The sequence below is a fragment of the Metopolophium dirhodum genome, chromosome 7 (genome assembly GCF_019925205.1).
Source record: "Metopolophium dirhodum isolate CAU chromosome 7, ASM1992520v1, whole genome shotgun sequence".
Classification (NCBI taxonomy): Eukaryota; Metazoa; Arthropoda; class Insecta; order Hemiptera; family Aphididae; genus Metopolophium; species Metopolophium dirhodum.
This window is the reverse complement of record NC_083566.1, coordinates 20,676,294-20,693,522: the sequence shown is the minus strand read 5'-3', so window position 1 is coordinate 20,693,522 and position 17,229 is coordinate 20,676,294. Positions and strand designations below refer to the sequence as shown.

General features: G+C 27.2%; 1 protein-coding gene across 2 annotated transcripts; it reads right to left on the bottom strand.

Moving 5' to 3' along the window:
* Positions 1-7,450: 7,450 nt before the first annotated feature.
* On the bottom strand, positions 7,451-14,621 carry LOC132949259 (cap-specific mRNA (nucleoside-2'-O-)-methyltransferase 1). Of its 2 annotated transcripts, XM_061020047.1 has the most exons (19): positions 14,422-14,619; positions 14,254-14,340; positions 14,083-14,175; positions 13,773-14,019; positions 13,570-13,690; positions 13,276-13,499; positions 13,010-13,171; positions 12,789-12,956; positions 12,543-12,710; positions 12,287-12,482; positions 11,298-11,407; positions 11,004-11,233; positions 10,755-10,931; positions 10,244-10,437; positions 9,890-10,009; positions 9,611-9,830; positions 9,324-9,547; positions 8,973-9,084; positions 7,451-8,910 (listed from the first exon to the last, which is right to left on the bottom strand). In XM_061020047.1, coding segments are annotated over exons 3-19 (2,781 nt in total). In that variant the 5' UTR covers positions 14,085-14,175; positions 14,254-14,340; positions 14,422-14,619; the 3' UTR covers positions 7,451-8,804. The 2 variants fall into 2 exon arrangements, with proteins under 2 accessions (XP_060876030.1, XP_060876031.1); XM_061020048.1 differs by lacking the exons at positions 7,451-8,910; positions 8,973-9,084 and having other exon boundaries at positions 9,385-9,547; positions 9,685-9,830; positions 14,254-14,621.
* Positions 14,622-17,229: the final 2,608 nt, after the last annotated feature.

Genomic DNA, 17,229 nt, shown 5'->3' with positions numbered 1-17,229 from the left:
TGATTAATTAATCAAATTTAATAGTTAAAAAAAAATTAACAAAGATCAAAAATAATCTATTATGGCTTTCCGGTAAACTTTTTGTTTTTAATTGGTATTGCGTAAAAAATGCTTTTTTTTCACTTTATTTTAGTTTTTTTGACGCTTTATAAAATTACTCAAAATTTTCAAAATCTTGACCTCCCTAAAGTACCAACTATAGGTTCATTTTTCTATCAGAAAAGATGCTGATCTCAAATTTAGAAAAATTTTACTACCCAAAATATTGCTGACAGACAGAAAAAGAAACCTATACATATTATATCATTGTAAAATCAATACATTCTTTCGCTCCGTAAATAATAATATGAAAAATAAATTCACTATTGCGGTATGTATATCATTCGAACTGTTAACAATTAATCCAATATGTAGGTTGTGGGCATAAAGTATTCAAATTGTACCTATATGAACCCTTTTGTACAGATTGTATCTTTCGAACGAAATTATTTTATATTTTTAGATTCTGAGCGGAACAATGGATGTATTCTTAATTATATATTTAACTTAATTAATAGTTAATTTAATATTAATAAAAAAAATATAAAATTAAAAAAATTATTTTACAATAATTTGTACAAAATAAACTTTTTTTAAACATAATATTGTACCTTTCAAATTCATAATTGTTTCCCTAAATATGCAATAAAAATAAACAACAGTTTAAAAACTAAGCAAAATATGCAAACAATTTAAAATGCTTTATGTCTTGAATCGAATTTGTATCCAATGACTGACTTATTTTAAATTCAGAATGAAATATCCATCATCAAAACAAGTATTATCTAAGTAGCTTACAACATTATTGTTGTTGAATTATAGGTAAATTCAATTTTGTTTCAACTCAGATATAAAAATTGTTTTCGCAAATATTTCGTATAATTTTTAATCAATATTATATAGTATACTGTTAGGTACGTTATATCTAACATTTTTTATTCACTTAATTTTCGTAGAAAGTGTTATGTTTTTAAGCATAGGTACGCGTACGCCACATACCTATTAACAATACTCTACGACATTTTGAAGTCCGAAGTATATTATTTTGAAACAATGTTTATAACAATATGGATGAGTAGATGACTATAGGTAGAGCGTACAATTTAGCTGAACAAATAGAGGAAATTAGATGTAATTTATCATATATACGTTATATGTTATACGTACAAATTATACAAGGTACAAAACTGTGAAAACAATAAGTAAACATCCTTATACTATTTAACAAGTATAGACTCAACGGACAATGATGCAATTAGACTTCTGACTAGTGACTTCTGTATATATGGTAACGCATTATGGCTTATAAGCAAAGCAAAGTATACTTTTTCTATAGACAAAATAAAGAGACTACCGAACACTGAAGTGTATTATTTGGTGCACTCGTGTCACTTTGATCATCTCCGTGCAAGGCAGGGTATTGTAATCTATGTATAGGTAGATATATAAGTATATTATTTTAAATATGAAAGCAACGATAATATTCAATGCGTTCGAAAAGAAATCAGAGACCTTCATCTGTATTTATTCTTTAATGTTTAATACATTAATAGTATTCCATTCTTCAAATTTAACTTTAAAAAGGTTTTATCCTAAGGTAGGAGGTACCTATTACAAGAATATGCCACTTGTACCTATAGTTCGAATGAAACATAGCACCATGCATAATCTAAAACGATTTCAATTACCAAAAATCCAAGATTACAAAATTAAAAAGAGGGTTTTCTTATATTTTCTTGAAAACTACAGAACAATTTTAAAAGTCCCTTTTAAAGTGCAATTCTGCAATCAATTTTTAATTTATATTCTATAGAGGTTCTGTACGGAACTGTTTGAGCTTTTAACTGTCTCAAAAAGTTTTTCAGAAAAAAACACACATTGTTATAGGTACATTTGTAAAGCCAATACTTACATGTCTATCACGGAGAATTAAAAATGTATTAATAATATTTGTTGTATCAACACCAACCTACTTTAGACGTTAAATGCTCGTAATAAATTAATGTCGATGAAAAATTGTTGAGACAGTTTTCACGTTTTTAGATTCCACACAGTATTTTTAGTATTTTACACGTTTTCATCCAATTTCATAAATTAAAATGCATAAGAGTTTATATTTTATACTATACTATTAGGTAAATTCTAATTCTATAATCACAATAAAATTATTTAATTAATTAATGATTAATAAATAAAATTGACTATTAATGATTAAAAAAAGCGGCTAAGTGGGTAACACTGCTATACATTATACAAAAAAAATAGGCGGCGTCTAGACTAGAAATGTGTTGAATTTGAATTTAATGATATAAAACCATTGCAGGTATATGAAAAACGATTCTGAGCGACTACAAACAGTCGACCCCCTCCATTATTTTGTTATGGCATACATTTTATTATTTAATATAAGGCAAAGTACAAACCATGATATAGTAATATACCTACTTAACGACCTAGTATATAAGGACATAAGGTAACGGATATCATAATCTGATTTGGGTACTTTGTTTATCACCCCCTCCCCCCCCCCAATTGAAAAATCCTGGGTACTCTATCTACTGATTTGATGCATGATTGTTACCTGATCTGCGTGAACCAATAACAATCATTTATATACAAACAAATAATAATATTCATTTATACTATTGACTATTATAATCTGCAACCAATGGTCAATGGAAAATATTTATAAACAACAAAAAAGGTTTCATACACCGCGAATCACAAGATCCCTGTTTGACCACCTCTTTAAAATGCGAAATTCCCAAAATCCTTTCTTATTACACATCTAGAGCATTAGAATTTAGAGGATATGGTATTTGGCTTTTTGCTTTTATACCTACCTTAAATGCCAACTCTTTATTATATGATTCAAAATTTGTTCAATTCGTTATTTAATATTCGGTGTAATGGTGTTCAAAACGTAATAATTTTCTAACATTTCTATTAAAATATTTAACCAATGGTTGAAAATATATAATATAAACAAAACAATTTTAAATTTCCATCGACCATCGTTAATCTCAAAATATTTGTACAAGCACCACTTTAAAATGCAAATTTTGGAAAATTCTTTCTTAGTGCACACTTATGCTGATATGGCATTCCGTGAAAATTTTAAGTCTTAAGCTATCATTGTTTAATCTCTACGTTGATCTTCAGTGAGTCTGCAGTTAGGACTAGTTCAAACTCTGAATATCCCGATATTATCCGGAGTTCAACTAAATTTCATCGCAATCGGATGAATGGTTTAGGAATGCATAAAGGGCATAGGTAATTAGAAAAATGTTTTGTCTTTTATACATATAGATTAGTAGAAATATGGCATAATATATTTTTTTAGGGTTCCGTACGGTAAAACGGGACCCTAATACTAAGGCTCCGCTGTCCGTCCGTCTGTCACCAGGCTGTATCTCATGAACCATGAAAGTTAGAAAGTTGAAATTTTCACAGATTATTTATTTCTGTTGCCACTATAACAACAAATACTAAAAATCCTTGAATATATAATATAAGCAGTGTTTCCAACATGTTTATAGATGATAGTACGGAATCCTTCGTGCGTGAGTCCGAATCGCACTTGGCAGGTTTTTTTAAATCCCAATCTTTGGCACGGGTAACGCTGGGCACCACAGATAGTATTATTTTATATTATCCATGATCGTCTGATATCTATAATGTCAGTCGACTTACTTTCATCGCTTAGAAAAAGTTTGTTAATTATACTCACGTATCTTTTCTCGTTATTTGTTATACATGTTCTTAATTTAATTCATTAATTATGTTGTAACTCAAAAATTATTAAATGGCAATTGCAGAGACTTAAAACTTTTTGCCATATGTATAGTGTATAGGTAGATATATAACACCATTCTACGATACGTGGTTTTGACTTAACCACATATCAGCCAAGAACAATGTAATCTACGATAGATCTACTATGATATAATATTATAAATTATAATAACTATTATATAATATAATTATATATGCGATATTTTTGGCTAAAAATAATTCAACATCGTAGTGTAATAGAAAAAACCGGCCAAGTGCGAGTCGGACTCCCGCACGAAGGGTTCCGTACCATCATATGCTATAAACATGTTGGCAACACTGCTTATATTATGTATTCTAGGATTTTTAGTATTTGTTGTTATAGCAACAACAAAAATACATAATCTGTGAAAATTTCAACTTTCTAACTTTCATGGTTGATGGTTTATGAGATACAGCCTGGTGACAGACGGACGGAGCCTTAGTAATAGGGTCCCGTTTTACCGTACGGAACGCTAAAAACTTAATTGCTTTGAAATTTGAATCATATGAAAAATGTTTGTTATAATAAAGCACAAGTAGGTATTTTTTCTCGTTAAACTTGTTCTTAATTGTATTGATTAGGTTTTGGGCCCAGACGTCGTATCTTAATTCTTAATACTCATCTTCGAACAATTAGTGGAACTATATTATATACCTATAATAGGTACATAATACCTGTAATACCTATAATAGGCATTACTGCAGTAATCGAAAGTGCGCAACATTATATGGCTATATCGTATAATCGTATGTGAACTGTGAACGTGATCGCCGTATTATTACATATCACATAGTCTCTTGAGTCTCCCCCGTCAAAATCGTACAACGCCGGTCCGCCTATTCCTACAATAAAAGTGGCGTAAAAGTCGCATTTGAGTTGGACTCTCTTGAAGAGCGTTTCAAGCGAGTTTTACTGAGATTTTATGAGAAAAATTTGATGTAGAAGATGGAGTTGAACTTAGTCACTAGGTATAGTTATTACATACACCTATGAACTTTAACTTATAAAAGTTTCAAGGTATATGATTCACCACTTCGAACTTCAAATCAAGTATAGAACAAACAATAATTATGCATCACTCAGCATAAATCAAAAACAATACGTCTTACCTACATAGTTAGTTAAAAAAGTTAGGTTGTGTCAGGCTATTATTTGAGGGTACCTACTTGAAACAGTTGAAAATTTTAAAGTAAACCTATCATTATATTTTATATTTTTATATACATAAATACACAATGCCATTTTCAAATGCAATATTTTCGGCAAAAATTAATTTAACCTATTGTAGTAGGTAGGTAGGACTAAAACAGTAATACCTAATAATAAAATAAATTGCTTTTATCACAATAATATCATAAAATATACTTAGAAATACAATAAGCTGACAGTGGTCTTTGATCAGAATCGTTTTTCCTATAGGACATAGGTACAATGATATTATAGCATTGTGAATTCAAATTTAACACAATATCCAGTACAGTGACACCTTTAGACACCTAATATATAGAACTGCGTTACCCAAAATTTAAAATATGTTCTGTTTGTTATTATAATTATGATTTTTGACTATTGGCAGGTGGTCAGACAGATAATAGGTACCTACTTTTTTTATATTTACCTAGTATACCTATGTCCTATATGGTTATTTTTAATTTAATTTTCTTAAACTATGATGTATAATAATAACGTTTAACTATTATTATATAGGTACTAAATACTAATTATATTTTAATTATAATTTTTGATTGGCAATGATTGTATTGTAAGTATAAAATTGTAGTTAAACACTGTCATAAAATTATTGTATTTTAAATGATTAACCTACCTATTATTTGTTTTACTTTTATTTGGTAGCTATAATTTTAATGAATTAAAGAAAATAGTTTGATTTGTTAAATGTGTTTTAAAATGTATCTTTAGATTCTATTAGGATAATTATCCTAGATAATTTTTAAAGCAGAGTATCTGTATCTAAATACTAATTGAAAGTATCTTATTAGAACACCTTGATTAAGAAATTAGGAGACATCATTGAAACTGAGGACCCCGACTAGGAAGGAAAATAGAAAGGAAAATTCTCTTGAAATTTAAAAGTCAACAGCTGGCTTGACATTGAACTATTTGATTATTAGAGATTATTAATAATTGAGTACCTATTGACAATTGTTAAAATATAGTTGAGACTTTTATCAAAAAATATTTTACGAATATCATGACTTATGAACAATGGTTTAGTGGTTGTATTAAACTGTTAAAATCTGTACAAAAGTTGATAAAAATATAATATAGTCTCAATGAGGCATGAATCACTTATAATACAAATTTTAACTGGGGAAAGTTAACACAAAAGTATATTATTTATTGTTTTTATATATATTTAAAATTATTTAATCTTAAATAAATTTACAATAAGTGCCAATATTTGATGTTAATAATTGTAGCAACAGTTTTATACACAAAATCACCCAGCGGAAAAACTTTTCACTTGAATATTTAGTTTTAGTATTTTCTGAAATTTCAAATCTAAGCCATTCATATTACACATTAATGTGCAATAATTTATTTGAATTATATAATTTACTAACAAAATATTTCTAACTTTAATCAACAATTTATTTTTAGATGTAAAATTATTTTATAATTATATCTAAAAAAGGTGGGTAAGTGGATGTCGCTCTGCTGTACAGTAGGTTACAAGTGGGTCACTGTAATGGATGGTGTTAAATTTGAATTCAATGATATAATATCATTGTATAAGAAAAACGATTCTGAGCGAAAACGGTCAGTCAGCCTATGATATTACCAAGTATATTTGATGATATTATTGTGAATAAAGTAATTTATATATAACTTATTTACGTGGAGCCTTGAACATTTTATAAATTTTTAAGTACAAAATAATTATTAAATTACAAATTTGATAAATTTTGTCAAAATTTGATCGTTAAATGCTCATAAAAAAAATTGTGTACTTACTGATATAATGAACTTACACTTCATAAATTATGATATATTTATATGGAAAATAAAAGGTCTTCATTCTCAGCAAATGTTCATTATAATACGATTATACAAATATGTGGTTAAACAACCCCTAAAGAACATTGAAAATGCACTACAATAGGATTCAAAGTTCTGAATGAAAAATTGTGTTAGATTCTGAGTGGGACGATGAATGTATTGATTTTACAATGATGTGATTTTTTGTGTCTGTCATCACGGTTTGGGGCAGAAAAACTGCTTCGATTTTCTTCAACAGTATCTTGTTCGATCGGAATGTGAATCTAGTTGGTGCATTAGGGAGGTCAAATTTTAAAATTCCAAATAGTTTTTAAAAGCGCTGGGAAAAACAACATAAAAATTAGGGAAAACGGGAATTTTTACGCAAAATCGGTTTTGGTTTTTGATGTAACTCTAAAACAAATGAACATGAAATTTTACATGAAATTTTCACTGGTTGTTTATATTTGCATTTATGAGCATTTAAAGTTCAAATTTTGACAAAATTTAATAATTATTTTGTAGTTAAAAATTTATAAAATGCTCAATTTTTATAGCTAAGGATTGAAAATTTAAAACAAGACACCACGTAAATAGGTTATATATAAATTACTTTATTCACAATAATATCATCAAATATACTGTTGCATAAAAATAACTTATTTGTTTTAGGGGATTCGATACCGAGATTTTCTGTTTTTGTCTAACACACTAATTGTGACATAGTATTTTAGACGTGTTTTTTGCCAAACATTCCAATTGATCTATTGAAGCGATAAGAATTCTGAAAACAGACTTGAATTTGTCGTCAAGACTACTTGAAATCGACTTTCCCACATTTTTGAAATCATCCCCCAAATTCCAGAAAACGTCATATTAAAAAAGAGTATTTAAACATTTTTGTATTTCAATTTTTGGAGAAGCTGAAATAAATAAATCAAAATTGTGGGATAGTCGATTTCAAGTAGACTTGACGACAAATTCAAATCTGTTTTCAGAATTTTTATCACTTCATTAGATCGATTGATATGTTTGGCAAAGAATCTGTCTAAAATCCTATGTCGCGCGTGTGTTAGACAAAAACAGAAAATCACGGTATGGAATCCCCTTAATGTATTGCTTAAGTATAAAAGTTCAAGTTTAACATAAGAATAAAGTATTATTGTTGTGTAAAAATAATATAAAAATAATAATTAACACACTTTAATAGTTATATTTTATGAATTATGATAATTTAATATTTAAAATTGCTTAACAGTTTAATTATAATGCTAATGTTTATGATTTATTATTGAATTAACCTTATCTATTCTCACAGTTCCCAGGAAGTGTATTTACATGATGAGCAATTTAAAATAAATGTATGGTGAAATATAAATTGTTCAAATATTTCTTATGATTTTTGAACTTTATACTTTTCAATTAACAAACAGTATTAGTGATTTGAGTTTTGTGTACATAATGTATGCTAAAACAATATTTTTTATACATTTTATAATACAAGTACACTAGCCATTCATTGTACTTTGTATTTCATAACACAGTACCTAGTCAATAAGTTCTCAATACGTCAAACATAAATATCTCAATGTTTCTTACATAAAAAGAAATTATTTTTCCAATTTTTAAATTTTTTATGGTTTACCTTGAACTTATTATAAGCTACAGCAATATGCCAATACCATCGATTATAAATATTATAGATTTCTCAAAGAGCTGTTTTTTTGGCGTATATATTTTCAATGATAATGCACAATTCATAGTCTTAAGAAAATTTGATTTGTATTTTTAGAATAAAGTTTTTTTTAAATAAAATACCCGTAAAATTTTTTTTTTTAGTTAGTCAATTAAAATGACCAATCTAATGTTATAACTTATAATACATAATAAATCAGAATGTTGAATTATAAATTCTATAAGCAAGAAGAATACTCAAAATAATTCTGGATCACTTGATAAGTTTCTCAAGATCTTCTTGCTCTAAACTTGGATTTTTTAACGGATTTCCAAATTCATCCATCCAAAACCATATCTTATTAGTAGTACGGCAGTCCCTACAGATAAATAAATATTATAATAACTTCTATTGTACATTTTCAGTAAAAGAATATTTCACCTAAAAGGAGCATATGCAGCAACTGGGTTTCCTTCTTCATATATAGGTTGTTTAGTTGGATGACCATAGTACATTGTTTTATAAGTTCGTGATAATGCCCTCACCCATGGACCTATATGAAGTTAACAATATAAAATTAATTACAATTAAATACAAAAATTATTAATTAATACTGTAAAAAAAATATTAATGGTTTGATATATCAATATTGGAGACAATTTTGGTGGACATTTTTGATTTAATATTATTATCGGTATTCATTTTAGTCTTTAATATTTCGATAAAATATCAATATTAAAAAAAAATGCATTCAATACCAAATACTAATTAAATTGATAATAGTATAATTACTTAATGTAGCTTTAATAAATAATATTCCAGAAGCACAACAATATTTTTCACTATCCAACATGTACATCTTAACTGATTTACGATGAAACTTCGACCATCTAAAGTCAATTTTCTCAAAAATGTCTGAAATGGTTTCTAGGTAAACGGGTTCTTTTACTCTAATTCTTGTTTTATCTGATTCTATTTTATTCATGGACTTTGCAAAATCTTTACAATAATTTATCCTAAACATAAACTAATAAGTAAAAATTCATTCAAATATTTGTTAAATTAATTATAAATGTTACCTTGATAAATAATGTTCATTACTAATATCAATGTTACCAAGCTTATAAGCATCTATAATATGCAATACTCTTACTCTAAGTTGTCCCAGATCTTCACCTTCTAGTTCAATAGCTAGTTCACCATATACAAGTGTGCCAGGACTCATCATTACACTCTTTAAATATTCATTAGAGACCCATTGATTATTAACTAATTCATAAACTTGGCTACCACCTAAACCTATAAGAATTATAAAAGAAATAATTTATAGTTAACAATATTTTATACTAGAAACATACTCAAAAAATATGTAGGAGGTTTAGAATTATTGAGCAAAACACAATGCCAGTCATACACAGACTTGACGTGCTTCCGTAAATTTTCTTTGTTTAAAACTTCTGGTAATGACTGTAAGAAATCTAAATACAATAAAATACTAAATAATAAATATTTAAGAAACAATTAATAACTATACTCTATCCATCGAGAAAAAGCTCCGATTCTGCACATTTCCCGCGTCACCTTACTATCGAAACCAGTTCCCCTATGGAAGGGTGTAGTATGAGGGAACCAGTTTTGGTCGGTACACGGCACGTTCTCTCGCTGAACAGACTATAAGTAGATTCTAATAATATCTAATACACATAATATACCTTTTGTTCCAGTTATCAATGAATTGCAAGTATCTTTAGGATCACTTCTAAAAGGTGCACGTCTTACACCATCTTTTACTTCCCATAATTCTAAACATTTTTTTTTTAGATCTTTTTGTCTATCATCAGCTAAACGTTGATCTTTAGTATATGCCACAATTTTTGATAAACTCAAGGCTTGAATCTGTCCTAATCTAAATTAAAAATACATTTATTTAATTTAAATGTTTTGATGATAACTTTTAAAATAATATTATTTAGTATTTATTTTAGTGTTAATACAAAATTCATTCTAACCAAAAATTATTTATAAGAAACATTTAATAATGTTTTTTTTTTATAAATTTTTCAGCATTAACCGACTTGCACCACTACTACTACAATCCATTAGTCAGCTGATTAGAGTTAATGCCTAAGTTTTTTTTTTCATTTTAAATCCATTTAAGTATTTAATATTATGCTAAAATACCTATAAAGATCGTGGATCATACATTTTGATACATTTACTTACTTATTATTAGAATCCCAAAGGTATCTAAAAAAATTAGTGTCTTTTTGAATTTCGTGCAATGGAACAATAGATAAAATATCTTCTTTTGAATCTAATCCATTCCAAGTTAAATTCACATTAAATAAATATTGTTTTATATCTTGTATGTCATCTAATCTCCATTTACATATTACATATCTAAAATCAAAAATTATATTTTATTGATTAATATGTTCGATATGTAACTTAAAAAATGTTGTTTAAAATTACCTTTCAGAATTTGCAGGGCGACTCGTGACTGGTTTGTAAATACTGATTTGTTTAAAACTCTGGTACAAAAGGAACAATAAACCAGCACTAAATTCAGTAAATATATCAAAAAGTTTACACATAAAATGTCCACCCGGTTGAAGAATACTTAAAGCAGCCAAAGCTTGACATAAATACAATCGTTTGGATAAAATTTCTTGGAAACTTTCTTGACCATCAACAGAAAACCCCTATAAAATTAAGTAAAGTACAATTTTATAACATAAATATATTTTTGGTATTTAAATTACTTACACCATCAGCCATAACAAAATGCACCCCTTTTCCTTCAGTCATCTTCATAACATACCTTTCTAATGACAGAATATTTTTTGGTTTATATACATCACCATCTTCATCATGACCTGAAAAAAATAATGTATAGGTTTGATTTTAAAACCCAGTGGCGAGGCGAGAGTTTTTGGTTGGGAAATGGCACTAATACGGCATCATCAATATTGAAGACTGAGATAATAAGAACGGGGAGACGCATCTCACAGCATAGATATTAAACCTCACTCACATAAAATTCCCCCAATGCGCCCATAATTGGTAGACATTGTATCAAACCGTCTCTTTGATATAATACCATGTTTGAAATGACCCGCATCACCTGCTTGTACACACCGCGCCCATCTAATCTATTTTAAGAATTCTATGACTGTATAACAAAAAACCGAACTAACAAATATTGAAACATACATTATATTTATAATATAAATGACGTTCAAATTTCTAAGTGGGGAGATATTGTCTCTTTTGTCTCCTATGACACTTTGCCACTGTTAAAAGCTAATGTACTATAAAATATGTAAAATTAATGCAAAATACTTTTAAAACAATAAAATATCATTCTTTTGAAGAATTAAAAATCAAAAGTGAACATAGTTATTGTCCATTTCTTAAAAATTAAACTTGGTATACATAATACAAAATAATCATATTTTTAAAAGTTATATATACCATTCCAAAAAAGGTTGATTATACATAGATACGACATAGGTATTCATTATAATGATATATTTTTGACAAAAGAAAAAAAATGTATCTAAAGTGTATAACTATTTATTATTTACTATGTATACTTAAGAGTTAAGTATTTATAAATATTATAATTAACATAAAATAAAAATATAACAACATTAAAGTTTTCTGTATATTAATTTATGTAGAATTATGCATTTAAAAATTAAGTCAAATCACATAAAACTTTTATTATTTATTTATTATATACTTATGCTTACCATAAAAAGCTTCAAATGACTCTGGAGAACCTGCATAAAAGTCATTCAATTTGAAATCGTTTGCATTACGTAATGTAAATCCTACACCTTTAGCTTTCCAACTTTTTCGCCATAATACATATTCAGAAAAACCTCCAGGTCCAGCACATATATCAGCAAAATAGAGTAAACTACTAGGACTTGTTAGCATAGATGACTAAAATTATAATAATTATCATAAACAAAAATATAATACAAAAAAACTATGCTAACATACACCATCGTTGTATTTAGGATCAGTGAACATAAAATCACATGCCCAATCAATATTGGCCATTTTCATTGCAGCTCGGTTTTGGAATATTCCATTTTTCACCGTTTCAAATGGATTTGCTTTAGTTCTAGCATGACGGAAATCATGGTCGTCAATATTATCCAAAACATTCTATATAATAATATGAAAAATTCATTTTAATATTTTATAGATAAATAATAAGATACTTCGAAAAATATAAAAATATACCTTGCTACAATTAACAACTTTAAAAATCTCTGAATCAGCAAACTCTGTTGTTTGATTATATGTTAATTTTTTTTCACCAGTTTCAAACCAATAATTCATATCCTCAATTGATAATGTCAGGGGATCTTCATTTTCTAACCATTCAGTCACTTTTAAAATATCTGCAGACTGTAATTGTATATTAAATATATTTAATTTTCTATAGTCTATGTTATATTTACTTCTTCTTGTTCAGGATCCCAGTCTAAAACAAAAGATTCTCTTGGCTCTCGTGATGCAAAACCCAAACCTCTACGACCTTTTTGAGTAGGTAACTGTACTGGATTTACCAATCCCTGAGCATTTTTCCCCAATCCTTCACCTTCTTTATAACCACTTTTTTTCTAGAAATTAAATAATTATTTAATATAAATAGTAGATACTGTTTATAATAAATGTATTATTTTAATTAGTAATTTTTAAGTGTTTTATAATATTTAGTAATCACCATTAAAGACATTCCCTTGTTACTCTTTTCTCCATCTTCAACAGTTCCATAAGTCTTTGAAGGATGATCGTCTGATTCATTTGAATCAGAATCAATTGTTCTTGAGCAAGAAGCACCATCAAATGGTTCAGTCTTCGATTGTAGGCCATGATTTGAAAAACAGTTAATACTATCACTGTCCGAGCTATCTTCAGAAGAAGATAAACTTCTTTTATTTGTACGTTCTAATAAAAAATTAAAGTTGAAATTATATGACTGATCATTAGGTATTTAAAAATTTAAAAATTTAATTACCTAGCTTAATATCGCTCTTCATAAATGCAACTGGATTATTTAAATACGATTTTTCAAGATTATTTGGAGCATAGTTGTTAGCATAATTTATTTCTTTTGAGTCATCTATAGTTTTATTCGACTATAAATAATAATATTGAGTGAAGTAATGATTAGATAATTAACTATTTCTACTTATTAGTAACTATAAGACAAATATTAACTTTAAATGATGATTGGCCTTTGGATTTAAATTTTGTTTTATATTTGTTTTGTTTGGTTTTTTTAACTTTAAAAACATTATCAGCAACATATGGAAGATCTTCTTGGCTATCATCTTTAGTATAAAACTTTGATGTAGCTCGATCTTCAATTTGGTGAACTTTCAACTTATTGCTCTTTCGTTTAGGTACCTCCTCCTCATCTGACAACGACGAAGATATATCGCTGCTGTCTGACAAATTTCTTGCCCTATATCATATTACAATGTGTATAATATAAGAAGACAAATAAATAGGTAGCTTCAATACTTACATTATGTTTAATATTCAACGAAAAATCTAGATGAAATTATTTTCAAAACACGTCGCTTTTATTACAGAAAAATATACAACTATTTAGATTGTCCTAAAATTATAATAAGATAATGTTTATTACGAATATTATATTGTAAATAATAATATGAATTTAAAAAATGTTACCAACATTTTAGGTTTTATAAACTGCAATAAAACTTGAAAAAATGTTTTCAAGCACAATAGCCGATTAACATTTCTCAGCACTAAAGTCCACCTATTGGCATAGATTAAATTATGTGAATCACAAAATAAAAAAAAAAACGAAAAATGAATTTTTTTACAATTGTACATTTACCTAGCACGATCTAATATTTATATAGCTGTTTAGCACCTACTGGCTAGTGGCTACTATAATACTATTTTATAATTCACAAACATTATAATATTGACATTCCCAAATCCCTAACGTATCAAATGAAAATCATTGAGAATTGAGATAAGAATATTATACTATTTAATCACATATAATGCTATAATATTCTATCTATTCTAATGATTGTTCTTCCTACAGATATACTAATACTAGATAGCCGTCTTCTCGTTATCAGTGAAACACGCCGCCATATGCAAGGAATACTACTCGATAAGCAAACGTTATCAGATAGCTGGTACATAGGCTAATTTATCACTGATTATTCAACGACAACCAGACTCATTGTTCAAATTAAATAATTGTCGTGGTTAAATTAAATTATACTTTATTTGACCTAACCTTATTGTTAAAAAAGTTTGTAAAATTATCGATTGCAATTCCTCCATAACATAATTTATAGAAAATAGAAATGAACATAATTATAGTTTACCACTCAGACACAAACAGTTTGTTCTCCTAAAAAATCAAGTTGGTTTGGTTCTAACATCTAATTGTGTATATAGAATAATTAAAGAATTTGTAATTAGTTTCTTATATCATACAAACTATCTTTCAAGTATCAATATTAAAAATTTAGACAAAACAATTATTAGTCACGTTGTTAACAAATTTGTTTTAGACCATTTTATATTTAAAGATTTAAGTTGTGAACATTTTGGTATTTCAGAAAGACCGCATAAATTAGTTTTAATAACTTTGCTTGTTAAATAAATGTTTAAGTGTTCGTTTACATTCCTATGGTATACCGTTTTCATCAGACTTGTTAAACCCTGTGAGTAAACGTCAAAAATTAACGAAAACTATTCTTTTTTTTATTACCTACTATTTTATAAGTTTTTTTAATAATATAGGTAATTATAATAATGTAGTACCTGCAATTTATATCTTAGTATTTTTTACGATGTTGCCTTGTTTCAAATTTCATAAAACATAACGATTTAGACAAATCCCAAATTGATGTATATTAATATATACATACATACTAGATACTACATAGCACAAATTAAGATATACCTTTTAAGTAGGTAGATAGGTATATCTTAATTCGTGCTACATAGCCACATAGGTATAATTAATTAATGGCTCTGTTTAATAATATAAAACATATTATTGAATTATAGACCTATAAACTAATGGACAGCGCATTCCACTCCGCCAAGCCATCAATGCACGGGAATCATATAAGAGAAAGAAAGAAGAGAGAAAAGAGAGAAAGAACATAAAGGGGGTAATCATTGACGTATGAAACTAATACTATATTCCCCTCACGTTCTATTTTCTCTTTTACTCTATATCGTACCCCTGACCTCTCTCTCTAAACGCTGTCAATTATAGTTTATAGGTCTATGGGGCTCATGAATATTAGCTGATGTTCATGGATTTACTTCTTAATATTTTGTTTGTAGATTTTTTACTTATTGATAAACTGATAAGGCCATTTAACATTTTTCAATTTTTAGATTCTGAGCGAAGCAATAAATGTATTGATTTTACATTTCTCGTGTAACAATTTTCTTATTTTGTTGTAATTAAAAAAAGTATGCCTGTACTCCTGTAGATACTTGAAAATTTCACTGAATGTTTGTACTAGCATTTTCTATACATGATTAAATTTTGAAAATAATTCGACTCTTTTTGGACATTGTCATTCTAAAAAAAACTTAAAAATGCCATAACAATTCTAAATAGTGCACTAAATTATTTTTACTTTTATTAAAGGTATACATCTTAAAATAAATTCGGTATACATTTTAATATACATATTAAACTTTTAAATGATTGTATAAAAGTTTTAAAGTCAGAACTTATCATTTAAACTACTTATTTAATCTGAAAATTAACAATTTTTTTTCTATACCTACAGGTTTAGACTTAAGATCATATATTTATTATAAAATTCATGTAAAAACATGTGCAAAATTCAAAATTTAAAATTTAAATTTGGAAAAAACTTTAAAATGCTTAAAAATCTTTAAATCCAAAAAATGATCTTAAAATTTTAAACCGTCAAAAAATGTTATGTAGGTATGTTATAAAACAAGTATTGCGTAGCTAGAATTGGAAAACAATATAAAGTGTAATCCCAACCTCATTCATTACCTATGTAATATAAAATATCGCAAAATAAATTTTTTTTAAATTAAAAATAAAAACATTTTTCTTTCACAGAGGGATTTTTATTACACTCAATTATAAACGTCAGAACTAAGAATATTGTTTTTATAGATTATGAGGTGTAGTGGTGGAACCAAGTGAAATATTGCAGTATCAACCAAGTTTTAACTTTTAGGATAATAAAATTAAATGTTCATAGAAGGTGCCACCTACAATAGTTTCAACTTTTCAAGTTTGTAGTATCAATGACTGAATAAGCTAGAAATATTTAATTTTATAAATTACCTAAAATTATAAAATTAACATTAACATTTTATTTAATTAAAATAAATGCTGTAAGATTAAGTTTTAACTATCTACGTATAATTCATAAATATTTTTACATACCTTGTCAATATGAATGAAAACATGTCACAAATATACTTTATAACTAATAGGATAGTGAGACAAAAAATGTAAAAAGGAAAATATTTTGCCCTCCCTTTGACAAATTCCTGCGGACGCCCTTGAGTACAAGTTTAACACAAAAACTATGTCGCTCTGCTGTATTGTTGGTTACAAGTGGGTCACTGTATAAAGGATGGTATTTAATTTAAATTCAATGATATAATAGCA

Excerpts from the sequence above, each read along its gene's own strand:
- LOC132949259 (XM_061020047.1), bottom strand. Across the intron at positions 12,957-13,009 it reads GGGATCCTGAACAAGAAGAA|TCTGCAGATATTTTAAAAGT; the intron begins GTAAATATAACA and ends ATACAATTACAG. Across the intron at positions 9,085-9,323 it reads ATTTATTAAAGCTACATTAA|GTCCATGGGTGAGGGCATTA; the intron begins GTAATTATACTA and ends AACTTCATATAG.